The sequence below is a fragment of the Meleagris gallopavo genome, chromosome 25, assembly GCF_905368555.1.
Source record: "Meleagris gallopavo chromosome 25, MGAL_WU_HG_1.1, whole genome shotgun sequence".
NCBI classification, from domain to species: domain Eukaryota; kingdom Metazoa; phylum Chordata; class Aves; order Galliformes; family Phasianidae; genus Meleagris; species Meleagris gallopavo.
Window position 1 is genome coordinate 5,519,124 of NC_139428.1, and position 27,266 is coordinate 5,546,389.

General features: G+C 59.4%; 4 protein-coding genes across 12 annotated transcripts in view; 2 read left to right on the forward strand and 2 right to left on the reverse strand.

Moving 5' to 3' along the window:
• Positions 1–992: 992 nt before the first annotated feature.
• HPCAL4 (hippocalcin like 4) lies at positions 993–3,424 on the reverse strand. Its single transcript, XM_085208808.1, has 4 exons — positions 3,325–3,424; positions 2,549–2,718; positions 2,215–2,430; positions 993–2,017 (listed from the first exon to the last, which is right to left on the reverse strand). Exons 2-4 carry the CDS (start codon positions 2,708–2,710, stop codon positions 1,820–1,822), a joined length of 576 nt encoding a protein of 191 aa, XP_085064934.1. The 5' UTR covers positions 2,711–2,718; positions 3,325–3,424; the 3' UTR covers positions 993–1,819.
• Positions 3,425–4,470: 1,046 nt separating this feature from the next.
• On the forward strand, positions 4,471–10,179 carry LOC100538554 (CYFIP-related Rac1 interactor A-like). Of its 6 annotated transcripts, XM_085208974.1 has the most exons (13): positions 4,472–4,651; positions 5,992–6,067; positions 6,462–6,542; positions 7,548–7,627; positions 7,948–8,069; positions 8,136–8,241; positions 8,332–8,468; positions 8,649–8,726; positions 8,806–8,922; positions 9,050–9,129; positions 9,205–9,331; positions 9,520–9,590; positions 9,697–10,175. In XM_085208974.1, exons 4-13 carry the CDS (start codon positions 7,555–7,557, stop codon positions 9,758–9,760), a joined length of 975 nt encoding a protein of 324 aa, XP_085065100.1. In that variant the 5' UTR covers positions 4,472–4,651; positions 5,992–6,067; positions 6,462–6,542; positions 7,548–7,554; the 3' UTR covers positions 9,761–10,175. The 6 variants fall into 6 exon arrangements, with proteins under 6 accessions (XP_085065103.1, XP_085065100.1, XP_085065104.1 ...); XM_085208977.1 differs by lacking the exon at positions 6,462–6,542 and having other exon boundaries at positions 4,471–4,651; XM_085208975.1 differs by lacking the exons at positions 4,472–4,651; positions 5,992–6,067 and adding an exon at positions 6,356–6,371.
• CAP1 (cyclase associated actin cytoskeleton regulatory protein 1) overlaps positions 6,343–27,266 on the forward strand; it is a 49,855-nt gene continuing 28,931 nt past the window's right edge. The window contains exon 1 of the mRNA XM_085208957.1: positions 6,343–6,350. The gene's annotated coding sequence lies outside the window, so the exon portion shown is untranslated. The remainder of the gene's footprint in view (positions 6,351–27,266) is intronic.
• Positions 12,287–25,939, reverse strand: TRIT1 (tRNA isopentenyltransferase 1). 4 transcript variants are annotated; one of them, XM_085208964.1, is made up of 12 exons: positions 25,733–25,939; positions 20,670–20,812; positions 20,135–20,231; positions 19,789–19,937; positions 18,833–18,975; positions 18,455–18,566; positions 18,135–18,247; positions 17,250–17,333; positions 17,040–17,117; positions 15,494–15,603; positions 15,042–15,159; positions 12,287–13,062 (listed from the first exon to the last, which is right to left on the reverse strand). In XM_085208964.1, exons 1-12 carry the CDS (start codon positions 25,904–25,906, stop codon positions 13,058–13,060), a joined length of 1,326 nt encoding a protein of 441 aa, XP_085065090.1. In that variant the 5' UTR covers positions 25,907–25,939; the 3' UTR covers positions 12,287–13,057. The 4 variants fall into 4 exon arrangements, with proteins under 4 accessions (XP_085065090.1, XP_085065088.1, XP_085065091.1 ...); XM_085208962.1 differs by having other exon boundaries at positions 12,287–12,851; positions 25,733–25,938; XM_085208965.1 differs by lacking the exon at positions 15,042–15,159 and having other exon boundaries at positions 12,287–12,851.

Here is a 27,266-nt window from a genome sequence, read left to right on the forward strand (position 1 = left end):
GGGGCGACCACCGCCCCCGCGCGGAGCACAGCCCTCTCCCTGCCCAGGAGAGCGGCTCAGGTGCCCCCTCCCCTGCATGGCAGTTTCAGCCCGGGATGCCCAGGTCTCAGCCAGCTGCTCGCACCCCAAGCCCTTCGGGACGCCCTTCTGGGAGCTGAATGCCACTCCAGCCCCATCGCAGCCTCCTTTTCCCCAGGGCCTTCACAGCTCTCTGCGGCAAATCCCTGAGCTTCCTCCGGGGAGGCCCCGAGGGGAGCAAGAATTTCCCATTCCCGGGATCACCCTCTCAGCATCCTGAGCCACTGCTCTTTACACCGCAGCCCTGGCACAGACCCATACGTCCCCATAGCGCGTGTGACCTGCACCGTCCCTCCCTCCTCGGCACTGCTGAGCTGCACACTCCTCCGGGATGGGCACAGAGCTGCCCCTCAGCAGCGCTCCCGGGAACACAAGTGCTGCTTTGGCACCGTCCCACCCTCCTTCTCAGGACTGGGAGATGTGGGAGCACTGTGGGATGGAAAGAGAACCACGTTCCTCCCCGCAAGCTGAGCTAGAGCTGCTGCTAAATCCGGAGAAGCATTTAAAGTTGGTGAGAGCTCCTTAGCAACAGGCACTGTCTGTGCAGGCTGGCAATGGGGAAGAACGAAACGCACAGAGAAGCTGGGGGTGGAGAGCTGATGTGCAGCAACAGCACGTCCCAGCGGCTGGCTGTGCTGCAGTGGGCCCAGGATGCAGCCCCCAACCCAGGGGGCAGCCATGATCCCATTCCTGGGGGAACATGAAACCCCAGCAAGAGATGCCCAGTCCCCATCCCATCCCATCCCATCCCCCCCACCCCCAACACCCAAGATGATGTTATTCCTTCTCAAAGCTTCGTGCACAGCTGGAGGGTTACGCTTACACCACCTCCTGTGCCAGGACTGCTCCCTCCCAGTGTGTCACAGGCTCAGGGGAGCCCCAAAGTGATGCTTGGAGCATTGCTCTCCCCTTGCTCCCCTGCTGAGCCATTCAGGGGGAACGCCACCAATGGGGGACAGTTTATTTTTCCATGAAAAAAAAAAAAGGAAAAAAAGTAGGTAATCCACAGCCTCCTAACAGATATCACAGTCATTGTCACCACAATGTGCAGAATAAATACCACTGTGACAATATTGCTGTCCTGAGACAGGAGGGGCAGAGGCAGGGGGCTGGGACAGCAGGCACTGCAGCAGTCAGGAGGGCCAGAAACACACTGGGAATCCTCAGTAGTGCCAGAGCAGTTCTGGAAGTCACCCACCGAATAAGATGGGGTGGTTTCTGGGATCAGATGTGTGCCATAGCCAAGGGCGGCCTCGGACACTTCCCGAAATCCCTGGCCCAACCCTTGACTATTCCCACCATCAAAAGCAGAAGCAGAAAATCTACAGCTGGGTGAGGGAGGGGGGAGGGCAGGACACAACCTGGGACCAGTCCTGAGCCCCAACAGCCCCGTGGGGTGCTGCCAGCAGAGCAGGCACCAGGGCCAGGACCCTGAGCCTTTCAGCAGCAGGGTCAGAGGGAAGGAGAAGAGCTGGGACCGGGATCCCCATGGAGACAGTGGGCAACAGGGTGCGAGGACAGCTGGCCCTGGGGTGTCAGGATGCTCCCCCAGTTCAGAGGTTTAGCTGCAAGGTCTGGTTTAGGGGGCCTTGAGCCGGCAGTGCCCAGGAGCAGAGCAGAGGGGTGGCAGCAGGAACGGAGCACGGGGCCAAGCAGGCAAGGGGCACTCAGGGCACGGGGACAGAAACCATCATGGGAAGCTGAGGTTGGCTGCAGCTAGTCCAGCCCTGAGCCCCAGGCCCTATTTCTGCACATCGCCCTGCAGCAGGAGGACGATGGAGGGATCGCTCTTGGCTGCCTCCTTGAACTCCTCTAGGGAGATCTGGTCGTCCTTGTCCTTGTCCATCTTTGTGAAGATCTTGTCGACGCGCTGCTGGGGCGTCAGCCCGTCTTGGTTCATCCGCATCATGATCACAGTCCCCACCATCTTGTAGATGGCCTGGAGCAGGGAGAGGAGCTGGGTGGAAGCCGGGTGGGCAGAAGGTGCTGGGACAAGGCAGGGCTGCTGCCCCACACAGCCACCTTTCAGCCGAGCTTCCAGACACCAAAACCCGTTCTTTGGTGGCCAAATGGGCCCCAAACTTGTGAAAAGCCCACAGAAAATGCAAGCTACCCCGCTTACTGGAGCAGCAGTACCTCAATGATCTCCAGCATCTCCAAGCGTGTGATCTTCCCGTCCCCGTCCAGGTCGTACATCTCGAAGGCCCAGTTGAGTTTCTGCTCAAAGGTCCCCCTGGAGGTGACAGACAGGGCACAGATGAACTCTCGGAAGTCGATGGTGCCGTCGCTGTTCTTGTCGAAGGTGCGAAAGGCGTGCTGGGCAAACTTGGAGGCGTCACCATAGGGAAAAAACTGTGGGCAGAGGAGAGGAGAGGGATTGGAACAGGGAGGGGAGCACGCAGGGAGCAGAGCTTGGCACAGCAGGAGTGAGGTGCTCCTACCCCACGGGTTGTGCCCAACCAGAGCCCACCTTGATGTAGAGCTGCTGGAATTCCTCCAGATTGAGGATTCCGGAGGGGCAGTCCTTGAGGAAGCCCTTGTACCACTGCTTCAGCTCCTGCTCGCTGAACTCCGTGCTCCTCACCAGGTCGTCCAGCATCTCTGGGGCCAGCTTGCTGCCGTGCTTGCCCATGGCTGTGCCTGGGATGGGAAACGTGGGGCTCTGTGTGCCTGCTACGGGGTGGCCGTGCTCCCCAGCACCCGATCATCCACACACCTCTCACAGCAGAGCTGACCCTCCCGGCTGGTGGCACTCACACACTGCCAAGTGCCACCGCAGTGACTGCAGTTCTGTGCCACCGGCGTCAAAACGAGGAAAAGTCCCACCTGCATCGCCCACCCTGCATCGCCCACCCAGCCGTACTGCACCCGCAGAGCCGCATTGCGTGGGCAGCACACACAGCAGCCCCACTGATACACGCTGTGCCCACAGCAGCCCCACTGATACACGCTGTGCCCACAGCAGCCCCACTGATACACGCTGTGCCCGCTCCCACACAGCCCTGGCTGCCGCAGCTCAGCCCGAGCAGCAGAGGACTCGATGAGAGCTCCCGGAGCTGCTCTGCATGGATAAAGTTGAGGACAAGAAGTTCACGGGGGCGCTCCGGGATGACAAGGTGTGGGGGCAGCTCGGAGGCTCCATCCTCGACACCCGCAGCAACGCGGCCCCGACGGCCCCGGTCCCGGCGGCCGCTCCGCCCCGGCCAGCGGCTCTCAGCCCCGACGGCCCCACCCGTCCGTCGTTACCTGTCCGAGCGAAGCCGGTACCGCTGGCGGAGGGGCAGCGCTGCCGCCCCCGACTCTGCCCGCGCCGCTCCCGCCCCTCTCGCAGCTTCGAGCACCCGCCCCCTCCCCCCCCGGCACCGCCCGTCCATTGGCTGGGAGCGCTGTCAATCGGTGGGGGGTGGGGGACGCGAAATGCGATGCTGGGGGGCGTCCTGGGGGGGCTGGAAGAGGAAATGGGCACCCGGGTACGGCAGCACCGATGTCCGGGGGGGTCCCAGCCTGGAGCGGAGCCCCCGCACCTCCCGTTCTGCTGCCGCCTGGGAGAGATGCTGGTTCCCAGCGCCGAAAGCGGAGCGTTTCCATAGCGATGGCTCTGCCTCTCCCCGCTGACCTTCCCTCCCCCAGCCCGCCCCCCCCGGCGCGGTCTGGGCAGCGGGGCAGTGCTTGCAGCCACCGGAGCTGGGCCCGGAGCCGCGGGGCCACCCGAAGTCCCTGCGCGAATCTCACCCCCGCCGACGGGGCCAGAGGAACGGTTTGAGTGCAGACACAAATATTTGCAGCTGTTTATACACAGCGTGGCTGCAGGGATGCATCACTCCGGGGGCGGGAGGGCCGGACCCCTCGGACCCCCCTGGGCAGAATGTACCGTCCCTGCGCCGCGCCGCGCCCGTGAGCGGGGCGGGATCCCCTCCCGAGGCTGCACGGAGCGGCGGGGAGCAGCGGGGAGCAGCGGGGAGCAGCGGGGAGGGGGCACGGCGGGGGACGCGGGCCAAGGACGGCTCAGTGCCCCCTCCCCGCGGCTCCCGGGATGCAGAGGGCAGCAGCTGCCCCCAGCGGTGCGGGCGGGGCCCACGGCGGAGCCGCCATAGGTGTCACCCCGCGGAACGCCCCGTTTTCCGGTGCTCGGAGCCTTCCACCCGCGGCGGCTGCAGGGATGGGGAGACAGTGGCAGCGAGTGGGTCCCTCTCGCTGCACTCCCCCCACCCTCCAGCCCCCCGGGACGCCCTGGGATAAGGACGGGAACGTGGAGGAGCATCGCCCCGACCCGCGGGGCCCGACCCCCGGGGTGCGAGGCGTCCCCGCGTCCTACAGCGCGCAGAGACCCGCAGGGCCGCGGATGCTGCCGGCCGGCACGCAGAGGGTTAAGCGTCCCCGGCTCCCTCGCACTTGAGACGTCACCGTCCCCGGTGGCGTGGGGGGGCCGGGGGCCATGGGGGGCTTTGTGGTGCAGTCGGCAGCCGGCGCAGGGCTCGCACGCAGCGGCGGGCGGCTCTTCACCCCGCACCTGCGTTGCGGGAGCGACCGCACGCACCGGGCGCTGCCGCCGCCGCCCGCCCGCGCCGCCACGGTGAGAACGGGTCCGGGTCGGGGCGGGGGGCGGTGGGGGGACCCGGGAGGGTGCAGCCCCCGGGATGCTGCAGCCCGGGAGGGGCTCTGCGGCTCCGCACCCCGGAGCCATGCCATAAATCGGCCGCGTCCGCAGCGGGGCCGGGGGGGGAGGGTGGGGGCACCGCTGGGGGGTTCGGCTGCCAAAGCGGGGGGGGGGGAGGGGAGGGCAGCTCCGGGGATCGCCCAGGGGCAGGATCCAGCCCTCGTGCCGCGGTGCCCCTGCTGGGGGGGATGCTCGTGGAGATGGTGCGGTGCATTGGAAATAATCCTGGGGACACCGCGGGCGTGGCTGGGGGGGGACCCTGCTGTCCCCAGCGCCGCATCATCTGCACACAGCCCTCAGTGCGTGGAGTGTCCTTCGTGGGGGATTTGGGGTGCGTGGTCCCTGTATGGTGACAGACAGAGGGGAGGCAGGGAGCAAATCTCCCTCCTGAGAGCCCCCCACAGTGGGGTGTGCTGCCCACCGCTTCTCTCACCTCACATCATGGGCCGGCATGGGGGGAGTAGGAATGGAGCAAATGGAGCGCTGAACCTCAGACCCCACAGGGGATCATAGGGACATGAAGGGGCCCAGCCTGGCACTGCCACACATCTCCATTCCCCGGCACAGGGCAGAGGGGCTGCAGCCATCCCCGTCCCTCCCCCAGCACCGAGCCCCACACCGGGGCCATGCCTTCCACCCATGTCCCCACAGGGACCCATCCGTGCCCCTCCCTGGGTGCCCAGCACCCCAAATCCCAGCCCTGAGAGCTGCGCTCTGCCCTTCAAGGACAAGCTCTGTGCGGCCGTGAGGATGCGATGCCATAATTTATGCAAACGCCTGAGCAGAGCGGGTGAGGTCTCCCTCCAGGCTGACTGCCTCCAGCACCACGCTGCAGGGCACAGCACCCCAAAAGCTCCCCGACATCCATGGGGACAAACCCCGGTCTCAGCGCACCGGGCAACCCTTTGTGCCCCACAATGGGGTGCAGGCAGCAAAGAGCAAAGCCAGCCAGCAACATGGGCACAGCCACCCCTGGGGTCCTTCGGGGTGATGTGGGGACGGTTAGGCACCACGTGCCCCAGGGTGTCCCCACCCGGGAGGTCTCCACGGGGGATGTGGTGCACAGGGGATGCTCGGCCAATGCCGGTGTGGAGCGCATCGACTGCTTCTCGAGGAAGCGCTGGATGGCTTCCAAAGCACCGGCTGCTGGCAGTGAGAGCAAGCAGAGGCAAATAAGGTGAAGGCTGGAGGGTGTGTGAGGCTGCCCCGATGGCCCATGAGCTGCCCAGAGGCTCTGACCCCACACCCTCCCGCAGGTCCCCACCAGCCCATGCAGTAATCAGGGCGTGTGGCACAGCACCTGCTCTCATCGTAGCTGCACCGCACACTGAGGTAAGGAACCAGGGCTGCAGCCACGGTGTGGGTGATGGGCCCGTAAATTGAGTCTGTGGGGCAGAAATCCCGGTGTGGGATCCTCCCCACCCAGCCCTGCCCTTTAGGGCTGCCCGTAGCGGGTCGCGTGGGGAGGACACCTTGTCCTGAGGGCCGTTCTGGGGCAGTGAGCAGCACCCACAGGAAGCGCAGTGCTTCTCTCCCCGCCTCGAGAAACTGAAAACACAGAGAGCAGCCTCACATCCACTCACAGCCTTGTGCTCGCAGCTGGGAGGGCAGCGGGGCCGGGGGCAGAGGGGTGCAGGTAGGTGCCGCCATGGTGGGGGGGGGGGGGGCTCAGGGCGCGCGGTGGCAGCGCGGTGCTGTTCCACTCTGTGCTGTTTCTCTCGCTCAGGTCTGCTGGCCATGGGCAACCTGATAAAGGTATTGGGCAAAGATTTAGAAAACTGTCCTCATTTTTTCCTGGATTTTGAAAGTAAGTCCCGTGAGCAGGGTGAAGTGGGGAGGGGGCTGGGGCCGCTGCGGTGGCCGCTCCCCAGAAGATGGGGACAGGCGCAGAGTCCTCAAGCAGCATCGTGTCCTTGAGGCCGTCCTGGATAAAGGCTGCATGCGCCCTATAAAGGCTGCATGGGGCTGGGGAGTGAGGCTAGATCCGAGGAGATGTCCCACACCTGCCACAAGGGTCCCACACGGGGACACATCCCAGCCGAGTGAGGGGGACATGGGGCACGTGCCCGCTGCTATTAATCAATGGCACTTGGAGGCCATGCAGCACGTCCCCACTATCACCGTGGCTGGGACAGCCTGAAGGCTGGGGATGCTGGGAGTGAGGTGGGAGGACCTGTGCCACATGGGTTGGGCTCAAGCACCCCGATGCCCGCAGGTTCCTGGTACCACGCCCGTGGATGCAGCTCAGGGATGCTCCAGGCTGCGTACAGGGATGCGATGGGAGATGTGGCCGTGCTGGGGGGCTCAGCCTGGCGCAGCCTCCAGCCCCTTCCTGCCTCCCCCCTCCTTCCTCCCAGAGCACAGCGCAGAACAAGAGCGAGGGGTGTAAATATAGTGCAGCAGCAACCGCGGGGCCCGGCCCCAGCCACGGCGGGAAGAGGCTGCGCGCAGCTCTCTGCATCACCCCCAGCACCAAACACCCAAAATAGGCAGCGGGGCCGGGGCTGGGACCACACAACCACCCAAGCAGGAGGGCCCTTTGGGTGCATACAGCCCTCTTCATCCCTCTGCGTGGGGCTGCGGCTGCTCCCCAGGACCCCGTTCTGGGACTCACCCACGCATCGCCCTCCTCGCTGGAGCCCGGCGGCTCTCCTCGCTCCGCTCCTTCCGCTCCATCATTCATCGCAGCGCCCATCTCCATCCTCGGGGGGAAGAGGGCTGGGAGGAAGGGCTCTGCCCCGCTGCCCGCAGCACCTCTTCCCCGATCCCACCTCGCCGTCATGCTTTTTTCCTCTTGTTTCTTCTCTTGCAGGTTTCACATGGGGAACCTTCTTAAAGTGTTGACTTATAACGAACTTGAACAAGGCCCTAATTTTTTCCTTGACTTTGAAAGTGAGATGGGATTTTTATTTTCCTTTTTTTGTTTCTTACCTTATGAGTTCCACATCCACACCATTTGAGCTCCCATGCCCGCCGTCCATCGCACCGCCCCCATCCCAGACGCCCACCCCATCGCCGCCCCAGGGATCTCCCCGGGGAGGGGGCAGCCCCACGGCCGGTTGCTCCCACTCCACCCCTCAGGGTCAGCCCCTCGGGGTCAGCGTGGGGCCGGGGCTGCTCTGGGGCAGCGGGACGGGGACATCACCGTCTGCGGCCGCCCCCGTCCCACTCAGAGCCCTCCGGGTTTCTCTCCCTGGGGCGCTGCCCTGCAGATGCGCAGCCGACAGAGGCTGAGACTGCGGTGTGGAACCAGGTGAACGCCGTGCTGGAGGAGTCGCAGGGCGTGCTGGCTGAGCTGCAGTCCTACACGGGTGCTGGGCAGGAGATTCGAGAGGTGGGTGCAGCCCCTGCCCCGCTGTTCTCCCCGTAGCTCGGGGTCACCCCGCTGCTCTCCCCACAGGCCATCCAGAACCCTGGGGACCTGCAGCTGCAGGAGAGGGCATGGAGCGCCGTGTGCCCCCTCGTTGCCAAGCTGAAGCGCTTCTATGAGTTCTCCCTGCGGCTCGGTGAGCCTCCCCTGTACCCTCACTGCGCTGCCCCGTGCCTCACTTTCCCCATCTGGCACCGAGGTGGTGACAGCAATGCTGTGTCTACAGAGAACGCTCTGCGCAGCCTTCTGGAGGCCCTCACCTGCCCCCCATACCCCCCTACGCAGCACCTGGAGCGGGAGCAGGCCTTGGCCAAGCAGTTCGCCGAGATTCTGCACTTCACCCTCAGCTTTGATGAGCTCAAGGTGCCCCCCATGGGCTGCAGACCCACACTGTCCCCATGCCCGGCCCCACATCAGCCCCAGTGCTGATTTTTTGCATGGTGCTGAAGCTGGGCAATGGAGCATTGCCCTCCCAGCCGTGGGGCTCACCCTGGGCACACTGAGCAGCCCTAACCCCATCCCCTAATGCTGTACTCCCCCTAGATGACCAACCCCGCCATCCAGAATGACTTCAGCTACTACAGACGGACCATCAGCCGAAACCGCATCAACAACCTCCAGGTGAGAGGGGCCCCCCAGGACCACCTCCCCGAGGAACAGCAGTGCTGCCACCAACCCCATGCCCCCCCCCACCCCACAGCTGGATGCAGAGAGTGAGGTGAACAACGAGATGGCCAACAGGATGTCCCTCTTCTACGCCGAGGCCACCCCTATGCTCAAAACACTCAGCAATGCCACCACCAAATTTGTCTCAGAGGTGAGTGGGGCTGGGGGGCCTGGAGGGGCTGAAGCAGCGGGGTGAAGAAGCCCCTCTGGCTCCAGGTAGGGCTGGGGCTGGGCTGGGACCCTGCGGGGAGCAGACCCTGGGATCCCTTTGCTTTCAGAACAAGACGCTCCCAATAGAGGACACGACCGACTGCCTGAGCACCATGGCCTGCGTCTGCAGGGTGATGCTGGAGACCCCGTGAGTATCCATCCTGCGGGCATTGGGGCTTGGGGTCCTTCTGCTCCCTTCCCAGCTCAGACCCTCTCTTTGCAGGGAGTACCGCAGCCGTTTCACCAACACCGAGACACTGCTGTTCTGCATGCGGGTGATGGTCGGGGTCATCATCCTCTATGACCACGTCCACCCCGTGGGGGCCTTTGCCAAGACCTCCAAGATCGATGTGAGTGCCCCTGGGGGGAGGTCACAGCCACACTGCGTGTCCTAAAGCGGCAGTGATGCCTATAGGGCACACCCCACGGGGACACCTCTGTGTCAGCTGAGCCAGAGGGCAATTTGATCCCTGAGGGGTGTGAAGGGGGAAATTATAGTCCATCTGGGCACTCATCACCTCTTCTGTTCCCTGTGCAGATGAAGGGGTGCATCAAAGTCCTCAAGGACCAACCCTCCACCAGCACCGAGGGGCTCCTGAATGCGCTGAGGTGAGCAGGAAGGAGGGGAGCAGGGGGACCCATCTGCTCCGGGATGGGATCAGCACTGCTCCCGAGAGCCCTCCAGGGCTGCGTGGTGACTGTCCCCACTTTGCAGGTACACCACCCGGCACCTGAATGATGACACCACGTCCAAACAGATCCGGGCGCTGCTGCAGTGAGCGCAGCTCCGCATCCCAGCGCACATCACTGTGTCACCCACACCACGCCCATACCGCTCATTTTGTACGGAGGGAAAAGGGACAACAGAAATTACACAGAAATAAATCAAAACGGCCCAAAAAAGCTGCCCTGCCCCCCCCCCCAGATGGTGGATGCGCTCCCACCGCCCTGAGAGCAGCGCCCAGGGATGTGGGGTGCGGGTGGCACCGCGGGGACGTTGGGCCGGGCAGGATGGGGCTGGGGGTACCGGGGGGGTACAGGCATCGCCCCCGGCCCCACGCGTGCAGGGGAGAGGAAGAGGAAGGAGCATCGCTGTGCTGACTGCAGGAATCGGCTCGGCCCCCCCGGTGGATTTTTAATATACGTGATTAAATCGCCGCTCACCTCTTCTTTTGTACCTCTTTTTTTTTTTTTTTTTTTTTTTTTTTTTTGGGGGGGGGGTGGGTTAGGAAATAAAATGAATTTAATCTGTCCACGGACGGAGCGGGGCCGTGTGCGGTGCGTCCAACCCCGCGCCCACCCCGGACGCGGGTCCGATCGCCGCAGTCCCCCAACCCCCGCCGCAGCCGGGCGGCCGCCGGCAGGTGGCTCTGCGACACCGCGACACAGCGGCCCGACGGCGCCGGGGCCGAGCCGGGCGCGACGCGGAACGGAGCCCGGGCCGCCGATCGCGCTCCTCGTGCTGCCGCAGCCGCCGTGCGGCGTTGAGCCCCGCTCCGCTGGGAGCCCCGCGCGGCGCCCGGGAGGCGCTGAGCGCAGGCTGCAGCCGCGCCGCTCAGCGGGGCCACCGGAGAGGACAACGACGGATGCGGAGCGCGGCCCGGCCGCACCGTTCTCTAATCCGGTGTAATTAATGACCTTATCTTTGGCCGAAGCCATTTAGATTAAGTGGCTGGTGCGATGGGCTCGGCGGCTCCGGCGCACAGATGGAAGCGCCGCGTTTGTCTGGGGATTAGCGGAGGGCAGATGGAGCGAAGCCCCAGCCCCAAACCTCGGCCCTGGCGGCGGGCTGGAAGCAGAGCGCCCCGCACCCACCGGGACCGGGGAGACGCGGGCATCGCTCAGCACCTGGGCGGGACGGGGCCGGGTGGGCGCTCGGCCCTCAGCAGCAGAGCTGAAACGGGCGCTGGGTTCCTCCTTGAACAGCAAATCGCCGCGGATGCCGCCTCCGGCCCTGCGCGGGAGCCTGCGAACACATCGACAGCCCCCACCTCTCAGAGCGACGACGCTCACCTGCCTCTCGCTGCTGCTGCACGCCTTCCTTCTCCAGCACAGCGTCAGTTAGCAATGCTGACAGACGCCCGTTCTCCGGAGCCGGAGGGGAGCTGCTGCCCCCAGGACAGTGGGCAGCACAGGGCAGGGAGCGAACAGAGCAGGCAGGTTAGTGGTGGGGGATAACATTTATCTGCTGGGATAACAAAGTTCATATTAAACCGATTAAGGATATTAAATCCACTTCTAACGACGCGGTCATCTGAGCGCGCTCAGCAGGCGGAGCAGACAATCCCACCCCACACTCACAGAGCTGCCCCACGGTGACGCCATGCATCGCTGCCGCCCCACAGTGTGAGCGGGGCTTTACGCCCAGCATCACCCCATCTGTCCACACAACACATCCCTCGGCACACCCGTGAGCAGGGCCGAGCCCACACCCAGCGCATGCAGTCAGCAGATGGCAAACAAGCCTGGGCTAGAGCAGGGCTTCGGCTGGTGCTGCACAGCATCCCAACGCTGGTGCCCAGCTCAGCGCAATGCTGGCACAGGAAAGCTCTTCCCAGACACTGACTTCAGCGCAAGCTTCCTGCACACCTCTACCCAACAGCCAAAGCAGCTGTTGGGTCCCATGCAGCATTGCTGAAATGATTCAACACAGAGCACACTGCAGAGCCCCAGGGGCAGATCTGCCCACGCAGCCCTTCCCCTCGCAGGCTGCTCCCCAGGAGACATCTCCTGACACACAGTGATTTGCGATCAGTTGAAGGAAAAAACTGTGCTCCACCACCTCAAAAGCCTCCCAGGAGGATCCGTGATCCAGGAACCCAGGAGAATCCCAACTGCGCTGGGAAAGGCCTCATGGCTTTCACCAGAGCCACAAGTGGGGAGTGAAGACAGCGCTCACATCCTCAAGGAACAAAGCCGAGACAGCAACTGCCTCACAGACACACAGCACCAGGAATTTGCTGCTCAGCAACTCGGATTCAAATGCAGGAGCAGGTCCCACTGCCAAACCACAGCGTAAACCCCCGGGAATTCAGCTTGAACCGGGACAGACTCATCTGCTGCAAACTTGATGACATCACTTCCAAGTTCCCGTTTAACAGGTGCCAGCTCTTTCTGCACCTGCTGTGTGCACGCGGCCTGCACCACGCTGAGAACATCTGCTCAGCTCCTGTGAAGCTGCAGAAAAGGTGACGGGAAGGAGCCAGGCTGGACATCCCGCCCTGTGCCTGGAGCAAGGGACCTGGGCCAGATGGAAACAGAGAGCAAGCAAGCTCAACCTTTTTAATAGGCAGGGGAATCCACAGTAACCTTGTACCTTTATTTCCATGTAAGTTCAAAAAAATATCCTCTCCACAAAAAGGCAGTGAGAGCTCACTCAGGCCCCGAGCTGCACTGCTGGCCAAGCTGGAGGAGCACAGTATTTCTGTCTCTGAGAACACCACGTTTGCATGCCAAAGGAGAAGCTCCACCTTTCCAGGGATACCGAGTCTGCGGCAGGAGCGAATGCTGGGCACGGGACGCCCCGGCAGCCTTGGCCCAGGGCCAGTCCTCCGCAGGCAGGGCAGGAGAAGCACGGCGCGGCAAGACGAGGCCACATGAAGAGGCTCTGACGCAGCCACGGCCTTCTGGCTGTCACTCGCACACCTGCCTCATCCCCAAAAATGACTCAGCTCCTTTGGTCGCCCAGGTCTCGGCCCTTCCTCGCCGTCCAGGTGGAAGCACGTCCGCAAACCTATGAGAGAGGCATGCTGCTGTCCTTGCCCGGGGTCTCTGCACTCCTGCTGTCCCTCACCGTCTCTGCAGCATGTCCAGCAGCCTCCAGCTTCTTTCTCTTCAGGTGGTGTAGGTGGGCTTTGGATCGCGTGTGAGCTGGAGGAAGAGGCAAACAAGCATTTAACCCTGGGGAACCTGGGGAAGGGAGCTCTTAGCCTGATTTGCTCTGCATCAAACAATCAGGGCGCAGCCATCAAGCCTTCCCCTGAGGAGAAGAGGGTGGGAAAGGGAAAAGTCCCAGGTTTGTATGCAGAAAGCCCCCAGCTGTCAGGATTCACTGCCCCACAAGTTTGCTCTGAGCTTCAACCTGCGGGAGGAAAGGAGAAAGGCAAGTGTTGGCAAACACTGCAGAACACGCGTGAGATGCAGAGCTCCATCAGTTCAGGGAACGAGGCCAGCATCATTTGTAAGCCCAGATGTGCCTGCACCACAGCACTGGGTCCATCACAGAGCAGACAGGGACGGAGCCCAGAGCACAATTATGCTTTTGCATAACTCCAGGGCAAGGCTTGCAGCTATGAGAGCCCTTCAGGAGTCTGACGGGAACAGAGGTGTGATCCCAAGGAAGATCCCAAGGAAGCAAACTGTTCTGACAAGCCAGGGCAGCAAGAGCTGCACTTCTGTTTAAAATCACATTGTCAAGGACAGCAAAACCTCCCATGTCAGAGGTATTATCTACATAGAAGGTGCTCTGTCCAACCAGACCACGTAACAGCAGCAAGGCAGTTTCACTGTTTCCAAGAGATCAGAGCAGCAATTAAAGCAGCAAACTTTTCAAGCAGGGCCTTAATTAAACAATGGTATGTTCTTGCTGAATCAAGGCCCTGAGGTGTTTTCCAGTCAACCTCTTCCGTCAAAGGATAAAATTACATGCAAAGCTGCTGCTTTATCACAACACTGTAGGGTCACCCCCAGCTTGAAACAAAGTCACATCTCTTACAATTTGTTGTAAGCAACACCGAAGCTCAGAGCAGCTCAGGAAGCACTGATTTCAGTGGTGCCACACACCGTAACGTTGGAATTTAGAAATCTTCCAGAGCCACTGGGGTACTTGGAAGCAGCTCGCAGATCTGTAACTTAAAGCAGGAGAGCAGAGTGCAGACTGACTCAGCCCCCACTGCTGCCTTCACTTCCTTTTGAGCTTTTACATTTTGCAGTTAAAGTAACACCAAGTTTGGGGCAATCCTTCTCCTGCCTCTGGGATGGGAGCCACATTCAGCAGGATGCAGAGAGCACACAGCTGGTCTTGGTTGGAAATAGTGCTCTCATCTGTCTGAATCCGGGACAACACCCCCGAGGACAAGCTGCCACAACCGTTGTGTCTGCGGTTATCTTAAGGAGCTCCCACTCTGTCACACATCTTTATGACTTGCACCCAGAAGGACACCACAGATTCTGCTAATCTTCAGAGTTCTCTGGCTCTGAAGCTTCTTCAAAGTACCTCCAAGCTACAACACCTGAGACTGGCTGCAACGACAATTATACTTACGAACTGGTCTTGTGGAAACGACCTCCCTACAGCCAGCCAACTTCCAACTTCCACCTTTGCTTTCAGCAGTTCTCCGCATCAGCAGTAATGAATGGCTCATTCAAATCTGATAAGCAATCATCTGGCATGATTTATCTTTGTGTTATCTCTGCATATTTTGCATTTGGGCAACACATGGAGGTTTATCAGTTCCATTTCTGCAGTTTCTCAACTATTTTTTGTTTCTGGTTCTCAGCATGAGCCTCACAGCACTGATAAAGTCACAGAATTAATCTGATTCCAACAGAGCACTTTTAAACTAAGTCCATTGAAAACAAAATCCTTTACTATCATCACTGCAGCTAGGAATACTTTTTTTTTTTAAACATACAAATAAGAAAAATCATAGCAAAACCAAACAAAACCAAGCTATTACAGACACGAAGAAACTTCCTTCTCACACATCATTTCAGAAAAACTGAATCTACTGTTTTTAGACCAACTGAAGTGCTCAAAAGGATGAGCGCAGGCTGAACGCAGGCATCTCACACAGAGCCCAGCGCCTGCTGTGATGGCAGAGCAGCGCAGTGCTCACCAGGTGCCGGGGCAGCCCGACAGATGGCTGCTGCAGCACAGCTCCTGCACCCCCCTCAGGGCTTGCAAATGGCTGCTTTCACGCATGGGCTGTAAACAATCCTTGAAAGCCCGAGATCATGTGCTGAGGGTCACCTGGCCAAGCAGAGCCAGCCAAGGAGGCTGCCTGGTGCTGCTCCCTGCGCACCACGCTCGCTGTGACGGAGCCCCCTGCCAGGCCCTACCTGCCCACTCCCTGTCCCCGATGATGACTCTGCTGCAGAGCTCGCACACACGACGGCTCCGTTTGTTCTCGTTCACATCACACTCCATCTTTACAGGCTCCATGGGTGGCTTGCGTCCCTGTTGAATACATGATGCTTCGAATGAGTTTCCATCCAGAAAATCTGCTATGGCTGTGTTCACAGGGTGGAGTTCGGGCTGTGAATTTTCTGTGCTCAAGTACTAACGTCAGTAGGACAGAAGATGCGCTTTTACTACGAAGACCAGTGGAATACTGAGCATTAGGAGAAATTCTCAGCTTCAACACTGTGCAGCAAATAAAAACGTGCATGGCTGATATGGACACAGACAGCCCCTCTGTGGGAGGGACCTAGCGCCAAGTTACGGGGTCTGCAGTAACTGAGAAACAGGCCTCTCAGGCACAGCTTACTCCTTAGTGCTGGTTATCCCATACCTGGATGAAGCTCTCCACAATCTCCAGAGCAGGCTTCAGCACATCATCTTCCCACCGCAGGAGATCAGACACCTCCAAGCCATACACCGGGGGCACGTTGGGGCCAGGACCTACAAGGACACAGAGGAGCAGGTGACTGCCAGCATCCCCCAGCCTGGTGCCCAGCACCCCGAGCAGTCAGCATGCAGGCTCTGTGGGTTTGCACAGTACCCCAAGAGAACCTGCTCTTTCATCAACCTATCCTTCAGCACTCAGGAGCAAATAGCACCAGCCTTTCTGGAGCCAAAATTACCCGAGACCTCAGCTTGTGGGCAAACAGCAGTAACACCTCAGACTCAAGGCAAGCAACTTCATGATAGCCTGCCTTCAGGACAACAGTACGAAGTCAGAGCACAGTAAGCAAACACTTCATTGCTACCATGGTCCACAGGAAGCCACAGAGAATGAAGAGCTAGATGGATGCATAAAGCCATCATACAAAGCTGTGCTTACAAGGAGATGCACACACAGAGCCTGGGTGATGAATCTTTTGGTGCAGGCTCTTGTTCAGCTGCGCTGCTCAGAGCTGTCATTGCTTGTGTGGCTGCAGCAGTTCTCAGCTCACAAAAGGGGGCTGTGACAGGAGCTGGTTTGCCAGTGCCTCCACCTGACAAGGCAGTTACAAACCCACGGCTCTGCCCTCGCAGACTCAGTACGAGGGTGAGGGGCACCGGCTGCAGCCCAGTCAGGCAGGACAGCCGCAACCAGAGCACAGCCGCTCCCTTTAGTGGCAGTGCTGGCCCACAATGGCTCAACTGCCTGCAGCCATCGGGCACACAGCCCTGCTTGGACAAAGCCACCAAAGCTGCTGCGTGCCAGGCTCCAGCAGGTGCTGCTTTTTATTGCTATAACCACAAACAAGTTCTTGATAGGGCTGATCTGAAGCACACCTGCCACCAGAAAGGTGAGCCACATCCACCAAACACATGGCTCCATGAAAGCTCTTGCACTCTGTTCAAAGCCTATCTTTTGACTCGAGTTTCCCCCTGCCTTTTTTGTTGTTGTTGTTGTTGTTACTGTTTTGCCCCTACCAAGCACCTTTCAACAAGTGCCCGGCTCCCAGCTGCTGCTGCTGGCCCTGCTCCAAGGCTGGGCTGAGATGGGGAAGTCCTGCTGGCTCCCTGCCGCCACAACAAGCAGGGCCTGGTGCAGCCAATGGGCTCTGGCTCCTAATCCGGGGGGCATCTGTCAGCTGGGCTTCTTGCCCCATAAGGGGACATGTGCGAGTGCCTGCTGGGCATCTCCTCAAGATCCAGGGACACTGCAGCCCGCTTTCATCCATGGCTGGCTGGGCACAGGGCCAAGCACTTGGTTGCACTGTTCCTGGGAGGGGAAGGTCTTCCCTTGACAGGCAACCAGTGTGTACAGGAGAAGAGTGGGAAGGAGCTGTCTCTCTGAGTGTCTGCACAGACAGCTAGGGGCAAGATGAACATAGGCAGCATCAAAGCAAGGTGAGAAGAGATATGAGAACGGGGGTAGTGAGGCAGCATAGGAACAGAGGACTTACGTTTCAGGAAGCGGTTTCGGACCCATTTGTTCTGCCTCCGAGCGTATCTCTTGCTCACCTGTTTCAGGGCCTGGATCCCTTTAAAACAGAGGATGTAAAAATACTGTGCCAGCACAGCTCCTCAAACTGAGCTCAAAACAGAATGACAAGAGTCTGTTGGCTCAAACAGGGGGAAAATCATACAGGACAAAAGTTTCTTTTGGATGGTACCATGCTTGCTTAAGAGAAATGTTTCTGCTATCGGTGTGGAGGTCTCCAAGCCAGCAGGGAGAAACAGTCGGCACAGCAAATCCCCTGTCAGAGTGTAGGGGCAGCGTCAGCACAAAAGGGCTGGACAAAATATCCCAAATGCCCTCAAATAAGTACTGGGGGAAAGGTGCCCCAGAAGCTTCCAGCAAGTAGGACAACCTTTTCATGGGCTGTCCTGCTCTCCTAATGCTTACCCTGAATATTTCTCTGTTCAAATAGAACTAAGATTTCTTGTTCCATCCACAGTGAACCTACATCTACCACTGTACAACTTCAGTGTTTAGTACCAGACTTATTGTGTCCCTCTGTAATCTTCTCTTTAACAGATACAACAAAGCACTTCAGTACCAGACTTATTTAATCATTTCTGTGGTTTCTTCAGTGTCCATCTCCTTTGAACTGAACTCTCAACAGTCTTACTGCCTAGTACCTCTGCGTGCTGAGGAGCAGAGCAGCTCTCTCCTTCCTCTAACAGCAGCACATTTCTGAGCTCTATTTCATTTCTTCTTTCTAGCCTTGTTCTCCACAACGTGCAGAGCCCAGCTGGGATTCTGTCACCCAGATCACTGGTGCATCAGTTTCAGATCCCAGGTCACTATCTGTTCAATTCGTCTTACAAGAGGATCTGAGGGAAAGGAGGGAGGAATTATCTGGATGTGCTCAGAGATGCTCCGGAATACTGAGTCCCTGTCATTCTGGTCTAGCTGAAGTGAAAACTGCATGGACAAAGGTACAACTCATCTCCAGCAAGACCTGTCCCAGGTCTGAGCTTGGTTCGGACCAAGTTGTGTCCCATGGAGCTGCGTGGGGCGGAGGGACGTACGGTACACAGGGTGCTCCTCCCACCTTTTTGCAGTAGCAGGGCACTGGTCTCAGGTGAGCAATTCCCCTCACTGACAAGGTACTCATGAAACTCCTTGAAACCAATGGACTGGAAGATTCCATGCTGATAATCCTGCCTGGAGAGAAAGACAACAGCCGAGAGTCAGGGCCATCTTTTTCAGAACAGTGGGTGACCCCAACCTTCCCAGTGATAGTTGAGGCTTCTGTGTCTCAACCTGTAGGGAGGGACACCCCAGGTGACACAAGACTGTGGCATCAGGGGGCAAGCTACACACAGGAACACAGAGCAATGCCTTCAGTGAGGGAGCTGGCTTCTCACCCACCGGTTTTCGGTCACCTTTTCTTGATTGTAGCGTTGGTGGAAGTCCCGCAGCTCTTCCAGCAGCCCTGCAGCCAGCATATCATCCACCCGCTGGTCCAGCCGTTGGTCCAGAGCTGGGAGGAGGAGGGCAGGACATGCTCAGCTGCTCAAGTTATGCACTTGGAGACCCACAGCTGGGCCTTCTGCATTCCCAGCCTCCTGATCCATATGAAGAAGGCAGAGCCCAGCAGGCAAGGAGAATGAGTCCTCTGTCATGCCTGCTGATGCCAAAGGAATTGCTGCCTTCTCCAGTGAAGAGGCTGGGGCAGGAACAGGGATCAGCCTTCACCCCTCATCACATTGTGCAGTCAGTCAGGAGCTGTGCAAAGCCCACTCTCACCTGCCTGGTCTGCGTGAAGCCACAAGATACAAGAGTGTGGGTATTTTAGGGGCCCCCCTAAGGGTCCCCCACCTTCCTCCTCCTGCTGCTGCTGCAAGATTTCACTGTGGGGGATCCCTGTCTCTTCAAACACTTGGAGGCTCCTGTAAACAAAGACAGACAGAGCTCAGAGGCTGGATAAGGATGAGTTTTTCCATTTCCCCAGCAGCCCTGGGGGCTCCAGCAAAGGGAACCGCAGACACTCACTGTGATCCAACCCTCTCATGTGGGGGAAGGGCAGGCTTCAGCTCCCTCCGTGCCCAGCATCCCAACCACACCCAAGTCCTAGGGGTGCAGTGCAGAGTGGTGGCACCCCAGGAGCCCAGAACACAGCCACCCACTCCTGCCTGGCATCAGCACAAGCGCTGCAGGGGACGGGCTTCTGGCTCCAGCCCTGCCCTTTCCAGCCAGGCAGGGATGCAGGTAAGGGGCCAGCACTGTCAAAGCTGGAGGAGACTGTGAAGCATCACTACCAGGGAACCAGAGGAAGCTGCACAGTGTGTCCTTCCCTCTGTCCCCCTGCACCGTGTGAATGGGGTGGGCGGTGTTCTGCTCCCCCCAGGGCAGGGCAAGGCTGGGATGGGCCTGACGAAGCAGCAGGCCTGGTCTTGCTGCTGTGCTGTTCCCACAGAGCTCAGGTATGTTACTCAGCCAGCACAGCAGCTTGCTCTTTAAATAGCTCTAGATAAACCCTGCTGCTGGGGCACAGTAATGGGAGCAGCCCCATCACACACAAGCCAGCAGGGCTGCACAGCCATGGGTCTCAGCAGCCCAGATTCCAGAGTTCCCCACACCAGTGCTCCAACATTCCTAGAAGGCTCACAGTAGCCGTTTGAGATGGGAGAGCCCATCTTGCCACGCTCCCAGGCACACAATTCCTCTGGGACAGGGTGGTGGGCTGAGCACACCAAGCTTACCTGGCCACTTTGCGCTTGTCGTTGGGGTGCAGCTTGGCTGCCATCTCTGGGTCTACCTGGCTCAGGCGGCAATGGAGATCAACAGCATCCAGCTGCTCCAGCTCCACTTTCCTGTCAGTGACTGTCCCAGACACCAGGCTGGACTTCTCCTATGAGGTGCAAGGCAGCCCTGAGCCAGAACAGTCACCTGCATGCAGGCCAGCATGAGTGAGATGACCTACAGCCCCAGGGGGCCTTTGGTTTTCCTTGCCCTACTCTAGCAAGGAAGTACCGTGCCAAGCTGTGTGAAGCCTGCCCTGAACACAGGGCTCACTGCTCCCCAGAGGGATTTGAAGCCCCACAATACCTTGGTGTTGACAAGGACCTTCCAGAGCAAAGACTCAATGTAGTAGTTGGTTCCTCCCACGACAATCGGGATCTTGTCTCGAGCAAAGATATCTTCAATGTGCTACAGTCAAGGAGCATAAGCAGAGACACATGGCAGGGAGAAACGGCCGCAAGGATCCTCCCCTCTTCCAGCACTACACAGCCCATGAGGCTGCAGAGCAGTGTTACAGCTCTCTGGTCTCTTCTAGCCCTCTTCTACATGTGCCAGCAACTGCTGAGATTCAGGGACACTCAGGAAGGGCAACACCTGGCTCAGCACTGTTGCTGTGCAGCAGGGGTCCTGCCCTGCCAGCCCTGAGGAGGGGCTGCCCTCACTGCTAGCAGGGTAAAAGTAGATCCAAGTCCCTCTTGCCAGCAGTATCCCCTGAAAACAGGAGTTAGTTGCTATGCAAGGAGCGCAGGGCTGACGTGAACACTGATCTCTCTTGCAGGCCTATCTGTGGAGGAGGGAAGTCCCTATCTGCTTGGCCAGGCAGGCTGCAGCGCAAAAGGATATCAGAGCCACAGCTTTGTCTCTGAAATCCACCACTGTGTAATTGGAGACGAGAGGATCCACAAAGCTGATCATGTGGTGTCTGCACAGGCGCTGCTCCTGGGGAGAAACCTTGTTTGTGATGATGTCCAAGCCCTTGTACACCTGAGGAAGAGAAGAGCATGTTGCCCACCTCAGCATACACACCCTGTGGAGCCCCACCAACCCCTGCTCCTCCCTCCAGGCACAACAGTTCTCTGCCCTTGCTGACCCCTTCATTCTGGGCAGGTCTACCAAGAAGTGCAGGCAGCAGCACACGCGTTCTGCCCAGGCAAGGCAGCAGGAACCTCACCAGCAACTGCTCCTGCAAGAGCCAAATTGCTTCTGTTGGCGTTTGCTCCTGCCCACATAGAGATGAACCATGAGTCCAACTGCTTGCAATTGCTTTCCTGTTCCGACCCTGCAGTTACTGATGAAAAGGCTGATGGAGTAATCAGAGCACGGTCAGTGTAACTGGCACAGCCCAGCTCCGAAGTTCAGCACTTTAAAATGAGCATGATCATCTCCATGCTGCAGCTACACACTCAGGTGTGCCTCTTGCCAAGCACCGTCCTTCAGCACAGCACAAAATCTTGTTTGGGGACAAGGATCAGTGCTTCCTACAGCACACATATATCTCTCTGTATGCAGCATGCAATGTCACGGAGCCTCCTGAACATACTGATTGTTGCAGCTCATGCACACCTTCAAAGCCTGACTTACCGTCTGCTTTCTGCTCCTCCCAGGCCAGTCAGCCAAGCAGAGGAGAAAATCAGGGGGTCAGTGCCCCTGGAAGAAGGAGCACCACATCCTCCTTGCAGCGCCCCTAGGAGCCCCCCGGCAGCTTCAGCACTGCCTAGTGTGGGGCTGCAGACTGGCTGTCACTGAGTCACTGTCAAAGATGTTATTCCCCTCTCCTTCCCTGCTCCTGGCCCCCTCACATGCCAGGCAGCAGTGACCTACATCAGGAAACAGCTGAACAAAACAAACCTGGCAAGAAACAAACAAACAAGCCTGCTGAGAGCTCTGAAATGGAAGGAGTGGAGCTGGCATGGAGCAGTGACTGCACACTGCTGGGCTGCACCAGGAGCTGCTGGTGAGAGCCAAGAGCGGCGTCTCGCTGCTTCCAGGCACGTGTCTCATTTTGAGGTTGGGATATTCGGTCCGGGAGAATACTCTAGGGAGATGCTGGCCTCAGCTAAGCAGTTAAAAGCAGAGCAGAAAGGAAAGCCACCCAAACCAATCCTTTGGGATGATTTTGGTAAAGAGCCACCTAAGTAACCTGTGATCCCTGCAGTACTGCAGCCCAAACCCCCTGCCCTGGGCACAGCCAACAGCTGCCCTGCAGAACCGCAAACGGAGCAGAGTGGGGACCCACAGCCAGCATGCTGAGGGCGGCTGCCAGCAGGCACGTGGGGCAGCGGGCACATAAAGCCCTTCTGTCCTGAGTGTGCAGCTCTGTGCCATGCCAAGGACATGCACACCCTGTGCCAGGCAGAAGCCAGGGCTCTGAGCTGTGCTGAGGGTTCAGGGAAGGTACATGCAGCTCAGCATCTCTCTGCTCAGAGTGGCCTCCCGGCCTGGGATAAATTCCATGCTGGGAGAAGGAACTGGACATGGAAGCAGTCATTTCCTCCTCTGTCTACCAGAATCCACCCCAGCCAGAGGCCAGGCTTCCAGAAACAAATGTCCCCTTAATCCCCCTGAAAAGCAGCCAAGCCTCCAGCTGCAGCACAGCCTCCTCCTGCCACCACGCAGGTCCCAGACAGAAGGACAAGGTGACACAGAGGTGACCCGTGGGCAGGAGGCACAGTGCAGCAGCCAGGGACGAGCTGAGGTTACTGGAGCAGAGAAGCCTGATCCTGCATTCAGCAGTCATGTGAACTGGGGCGGCTGAACCTGCAGACTCTCCCTGTCTTGCCTAACCCTTCTGGCTGCTTTGAAGGCAAGTGCCAGGCTCTGCCCCTCAAGAAAGGCTGGCCTGGGGGCAGGAAGCAGGGGGAGAGGCAGGGCAACCAAATGCTCTTCCTTTCTGCCTTCTGGCTGCAGGAGATCAGCAGACAGGAGGAGCAGCCTGTGGGGCAGCTCCGTGCCAATGTGACCGGTGGTGGGCTGATCACCTGCCCTGCTGCTTTGGCTCAGTGCCTTCCAGCCCCGACAAGGGCCCTGCACCCCCCGCAGCTCCTACACGTCTGCCAATGTCCCAGCCAACACACAGCCCTAACAGGGCTTCCAGCACCCACGCAGGCAGGGTCAGAGCTTACACTTCACACTGAATCCCCCCCAAGGTTCTGCTGGAGATTAAACACTGAGCTCCTTCCTGAATATCTGGAAACAAGAGGAGGAATGCGGTGTCAGTGTGTGGGCTGGGAGAGAACAAAGGCAGCCTTTACACACACACAGCCAGCACAGAGAAGGTTTCCACCAGCTGGCTGTCGGTACAGCCACGTACCCGAGATGTCCTCCCGACACCCATTTCTATTTTCAGCAGGCAGCTCAGATAAGCCTTTGTTGCTTTCTAAGGCCCCAAAACAGATTAGCAGCAGCCTGGAGCAGCAGGCCTCTGAAACACTGCACACAGGCTGAGGACTAAAGGTGCTTAGCCCTGGCCACAGCCTCCCACATCTTGCTGAGAGCCAGCAAGTCATTCCCAGGGCTCAAAGCACTTGGCCAGACACTTGGCACCAACTCTGAATGGGAAAACTGAAACAGGAGGCACAAAGCAGCCCTGAACCCCCTGCCCCTCATCCGCCATGGAGGGGGCAAGGCAGCGTCCTGGGCACGGTCGTGGCAGCTGTGCAGCCCGAGACCCGACGCACAGCAGATCATCCCTAGCTGGGAAGGGCTCACAGAGTACAGGAGACCTCCAGCAGTGAGGGGATGGAGGGAAGAACCGAAGCCAAACCAGGGTGAAAGGGAAGAAAAATTCACCCCCCTTCTATACACTCTGCCACAAGAAAGCTGTCAGCAGAGCTTTGGCCAAAGCTCTTAAGATGTCCTGACTAGACACACTCACTGACAAACGTACCCAGTGTGCCACAACAGCCTCCAGAGCAGGACTTCCTCAACTGCTCAGACGTATGACACCCAGGAGGGACACTGGGACCAGGGAGGATGGGGGGGCCTCCAGCACACTGGCACCAGGATCGCTGCATTCTCACTACTCTGCTGGGAACAAAGCAGGACTGGCTTTACCCTGCTGGGCTTCTCTGGGGAAACTATATACTTCTGAAGGAAACTTCTGGGATAACGAACAGCAAGAGAAAAGACCAAAAAAATAAAAAATAAAGAGACCCATCAGATTAACCAGAGCTCCAGAGCTGCCTTGCAGGCATCAGCTAAGTCTGTAACCTGATCACAGCAACCCACGGCCACAACAAAGGCGCCGTGGAGAGAGGCCTGTGTACCGGAACAGGTGGGCTTGGGCTCCCAGCCCCTCCCCAAGCCTGGCTGCAGCTCCAACAGCTGCCCAAAAGACACTGCCAGCATTGTCAGACCTCTGCAGTGCTCAGATGGGTGCAGCCATGAACAGACAGCAGGGCTCAGGGTGATGTGGCCGCTGGCAGCTGTCACTTGAGAATGAGCAATGGGGTTTTTAAAGCCTCGCAACTCTTCCACAAGTCTACTGGTGTCAGCGCTGCGTGGCAGGGGGATACACAGCCCAGAAACCTATTCCACAGGAACAAAGCCAGCGTGAAAGCAGACCCAGTTGGCTGCCACGGCTGCATAAGCAGGGCACGGGGGTTAGTGGAACGAGATGGGGGAAGGGCAACGCGCTGCATGCAGTGTGCCTGCAGGCGGCTGCCCCACGAGGCCACACTGAATGCAGGCACAGCGCAACGGCACCCGAGCTGCTCAGCTCTCGCTCCACAGTCACGCTAGAATGAGATTAAAAGGAAAGGAGGACAAGAGCCACTCGAGCTGAGATGCCATTGGGTGCCTGCAGCCAGAATCCTCCAAGTGACTGCATTCCCACAGTGGGATCTGAAACAACCAGAGCACAAAATGCACGCTTCAAAGCATCCACCAGCACAAAACAAGACTGAGCAGCACACCAGTCAGCTCCAGAACCTGTGCAGAGCTCTGCGTGCAGCAACAGCCTCACATTCCAGGATCACACCAGTCAACAACCGTTTCCATTACCAAAACCCAACATACGCTGCGCTGGTGCTCACTGCAAGGCCTGCAAAAACCAGCATTTCATGGTGCACAAATGGACACAAATAACAACTCTAGAGCTTTTTTGAATCAGGATGGTCAGCGTGGTGAGAAACACTTGACACAGACACTGCAGCAGCACAGCACGCCTTGGAAGCCTCACAGCCACCATCTAAAAGCTGCCTGGTGCAGAGGACATCCCAAGAAAACCACCAGCACTGTCCCACCACAGGTGTGCGGAGCTCCAGGGGGTACCTGGGGACCACTGGGAGCACCGAGAGCCCCAGGGACACTCAGGTGCACAGAGTGACACAGGTCCAGGAGTGAAGGCCACGACGTGGGACAGCGTGGGGCAACACAGGCCCTGCACAAAGGGCTCTCTGGGATTCTGTGCATTTAAACCCCAGACTCTGTCCCCAAGAGTTTAAGAAAAACGCTTAAAATAAAATTAAAGCTTTCTGATCACTTGTTTTAAACGAAGGACAGGGTGCTTGCAAATTCAGCCCTGCAAGAGAACCACTGAGCCCAGCATCAGCAGCCCAAAGCAGGAAACAGAAGGTGCGACTAAGTGCAGCACGAACGGCAAAGACAGCGGTGCTGGGGGAAAACACCTCTTTAATGGAGCGTAACCAACACACTGAACGGGCTGGGGGTCTCGCGCGGGGCGCGGCTCGCAGCCTCTCGCCGGCCTCAGGCCCGCCTCAGATAACCGCGGACGGATCCCGGGCCCCTCGGCAGCGCGGCCTACCGCGGCCTGTTACGGCCTACCGCGGCGCCGCACGCCTTCCGCGCAGGACGCGCCCTCCCCGCCCCCGCCGCGCTGTCCGACCCCCCGGCCCGGCCCGGCCCGGCCCCCTCGCAGCCTCCCCGTCCCCACGCCGCCCGTACCTGCATGGAGTCGGCGCTGACGATCTCCCCGCCCAGGCGCAGCCCCAGCTGCACGGCCAGCGCCGACTTCCCGGTGCCGGTGGCGCCCAGGATCACCACGAGCGGCCGCGGCGGCGAGGCCCGGCCCAGGCACAACGCCGCCGCCATGACCCGGCCCGGCCCGGCGGCTGCCATGGAAACGGGCGGGCGGGGCGGGGGCGGGCCGGGCCGGGGACGCCCGCGGAAGGACTGGGAGGGCGGCCCCGGACCCTGCACCGCCCCGGGCCGCGGTCCCGGCCGTACGCCGTCGTGTCCCGGGCTCCCGGCCGCTGCCTGCCCGCGTCCCAGCGCTGATCCCGGCCGCGCTCCAGGTCCCGATCCCGGTTCCGTTGCCGGCCCCTTTTGGTCTTCCCCGGGCTCCCCTGGAGCGGAATTGTGCCCCAGAGCGCCCGAGCGGGGGGGTGGGGGGGCAGGACGGGGTGGGAAGGATGCCGTTGCCGTGGCAACAGGGCAGAAGAGCTGAGGCTGTTGCCGTGGCAACAGAGAGGAGCTCGTTGCCGTGACAACCGCGGCGGCCTCCTCCGAAAGGCAGAGGCAGATTCGTCACCGTGGCAACGCGGGAGATGGGGAGTCGAGGCTGTCGCCGTGGCAACAGAGAAGAGCTGGGGATGGGGGGGGTTGTTGCCATGGTGACGGCGGGGTGGGAAGGGGGGAGTTGTCCCGGCGGCGCCGCTCCCCTGCGACACGGATCCTTCCCAGCAACGGGAGCGGGGTGCTGCGGGTGGGGGCGGCTGCAAAACATCTCCTGCGGTTGGACGTGCGAGATGACAGCGGGCACAGCCGACGCTCCTGAAATGCAGAGCGAGCAATTGAGGACAGGAAGGCTGTGCGGTTACGCTGTGCGCTTAGCAGCGCCATCGGCCTGTTTTCACGGCTCTTACCGTTCCAGCAAGGGGAGACGTCTGCTGTAGGAACCGGGGGTGTTTGGTAGGTACGTACTCATGGACGTGGGTTTTAAGCAGGAAAACTGAAAGCTACGTGCAAAACTGTCACTGCTCTTCCACTGCCGATGGTCAGCTCAGGCCACGGGAGCTGTGCATCGTTTGCAAAGAAGTGAAGTCTGCAACATCCCACGTCCTTTAGCATGAGAGGAAAAAGTCCGCCTTTCCACAAACCTTGTTGAAATGGCCAGCCTGCACACAACAAAACCGCGGGGCCGGGGACATGCGGGCTTTGTTTCCTGCTTGCAGGCGAGGTGTCAGATTTAGGTCATCCTGCCCCATGTTTAAGCTGTGGTTCCTGTGAGCCGCCCCTAATACAGCTCTGAAACGCTTTGACGCAGCACAACACAACGTGCAGAAAGCGTGAAATCTCGCAGGCAGCGGGGATGTGTGAGACCCTGCACAAGAGCGCTGCTGCTTCAGGCTGGCTGCCTGGGGTGAGCTCTGCTCTGACTGCTCGGCAGTAACAGGACTCTGCATCCCTCCCACTCAGAGCGAGATTTCTGCTGCCACTATGAATGAAACCCAAAAGTACTGAGTTCAGGGAAGGGGGG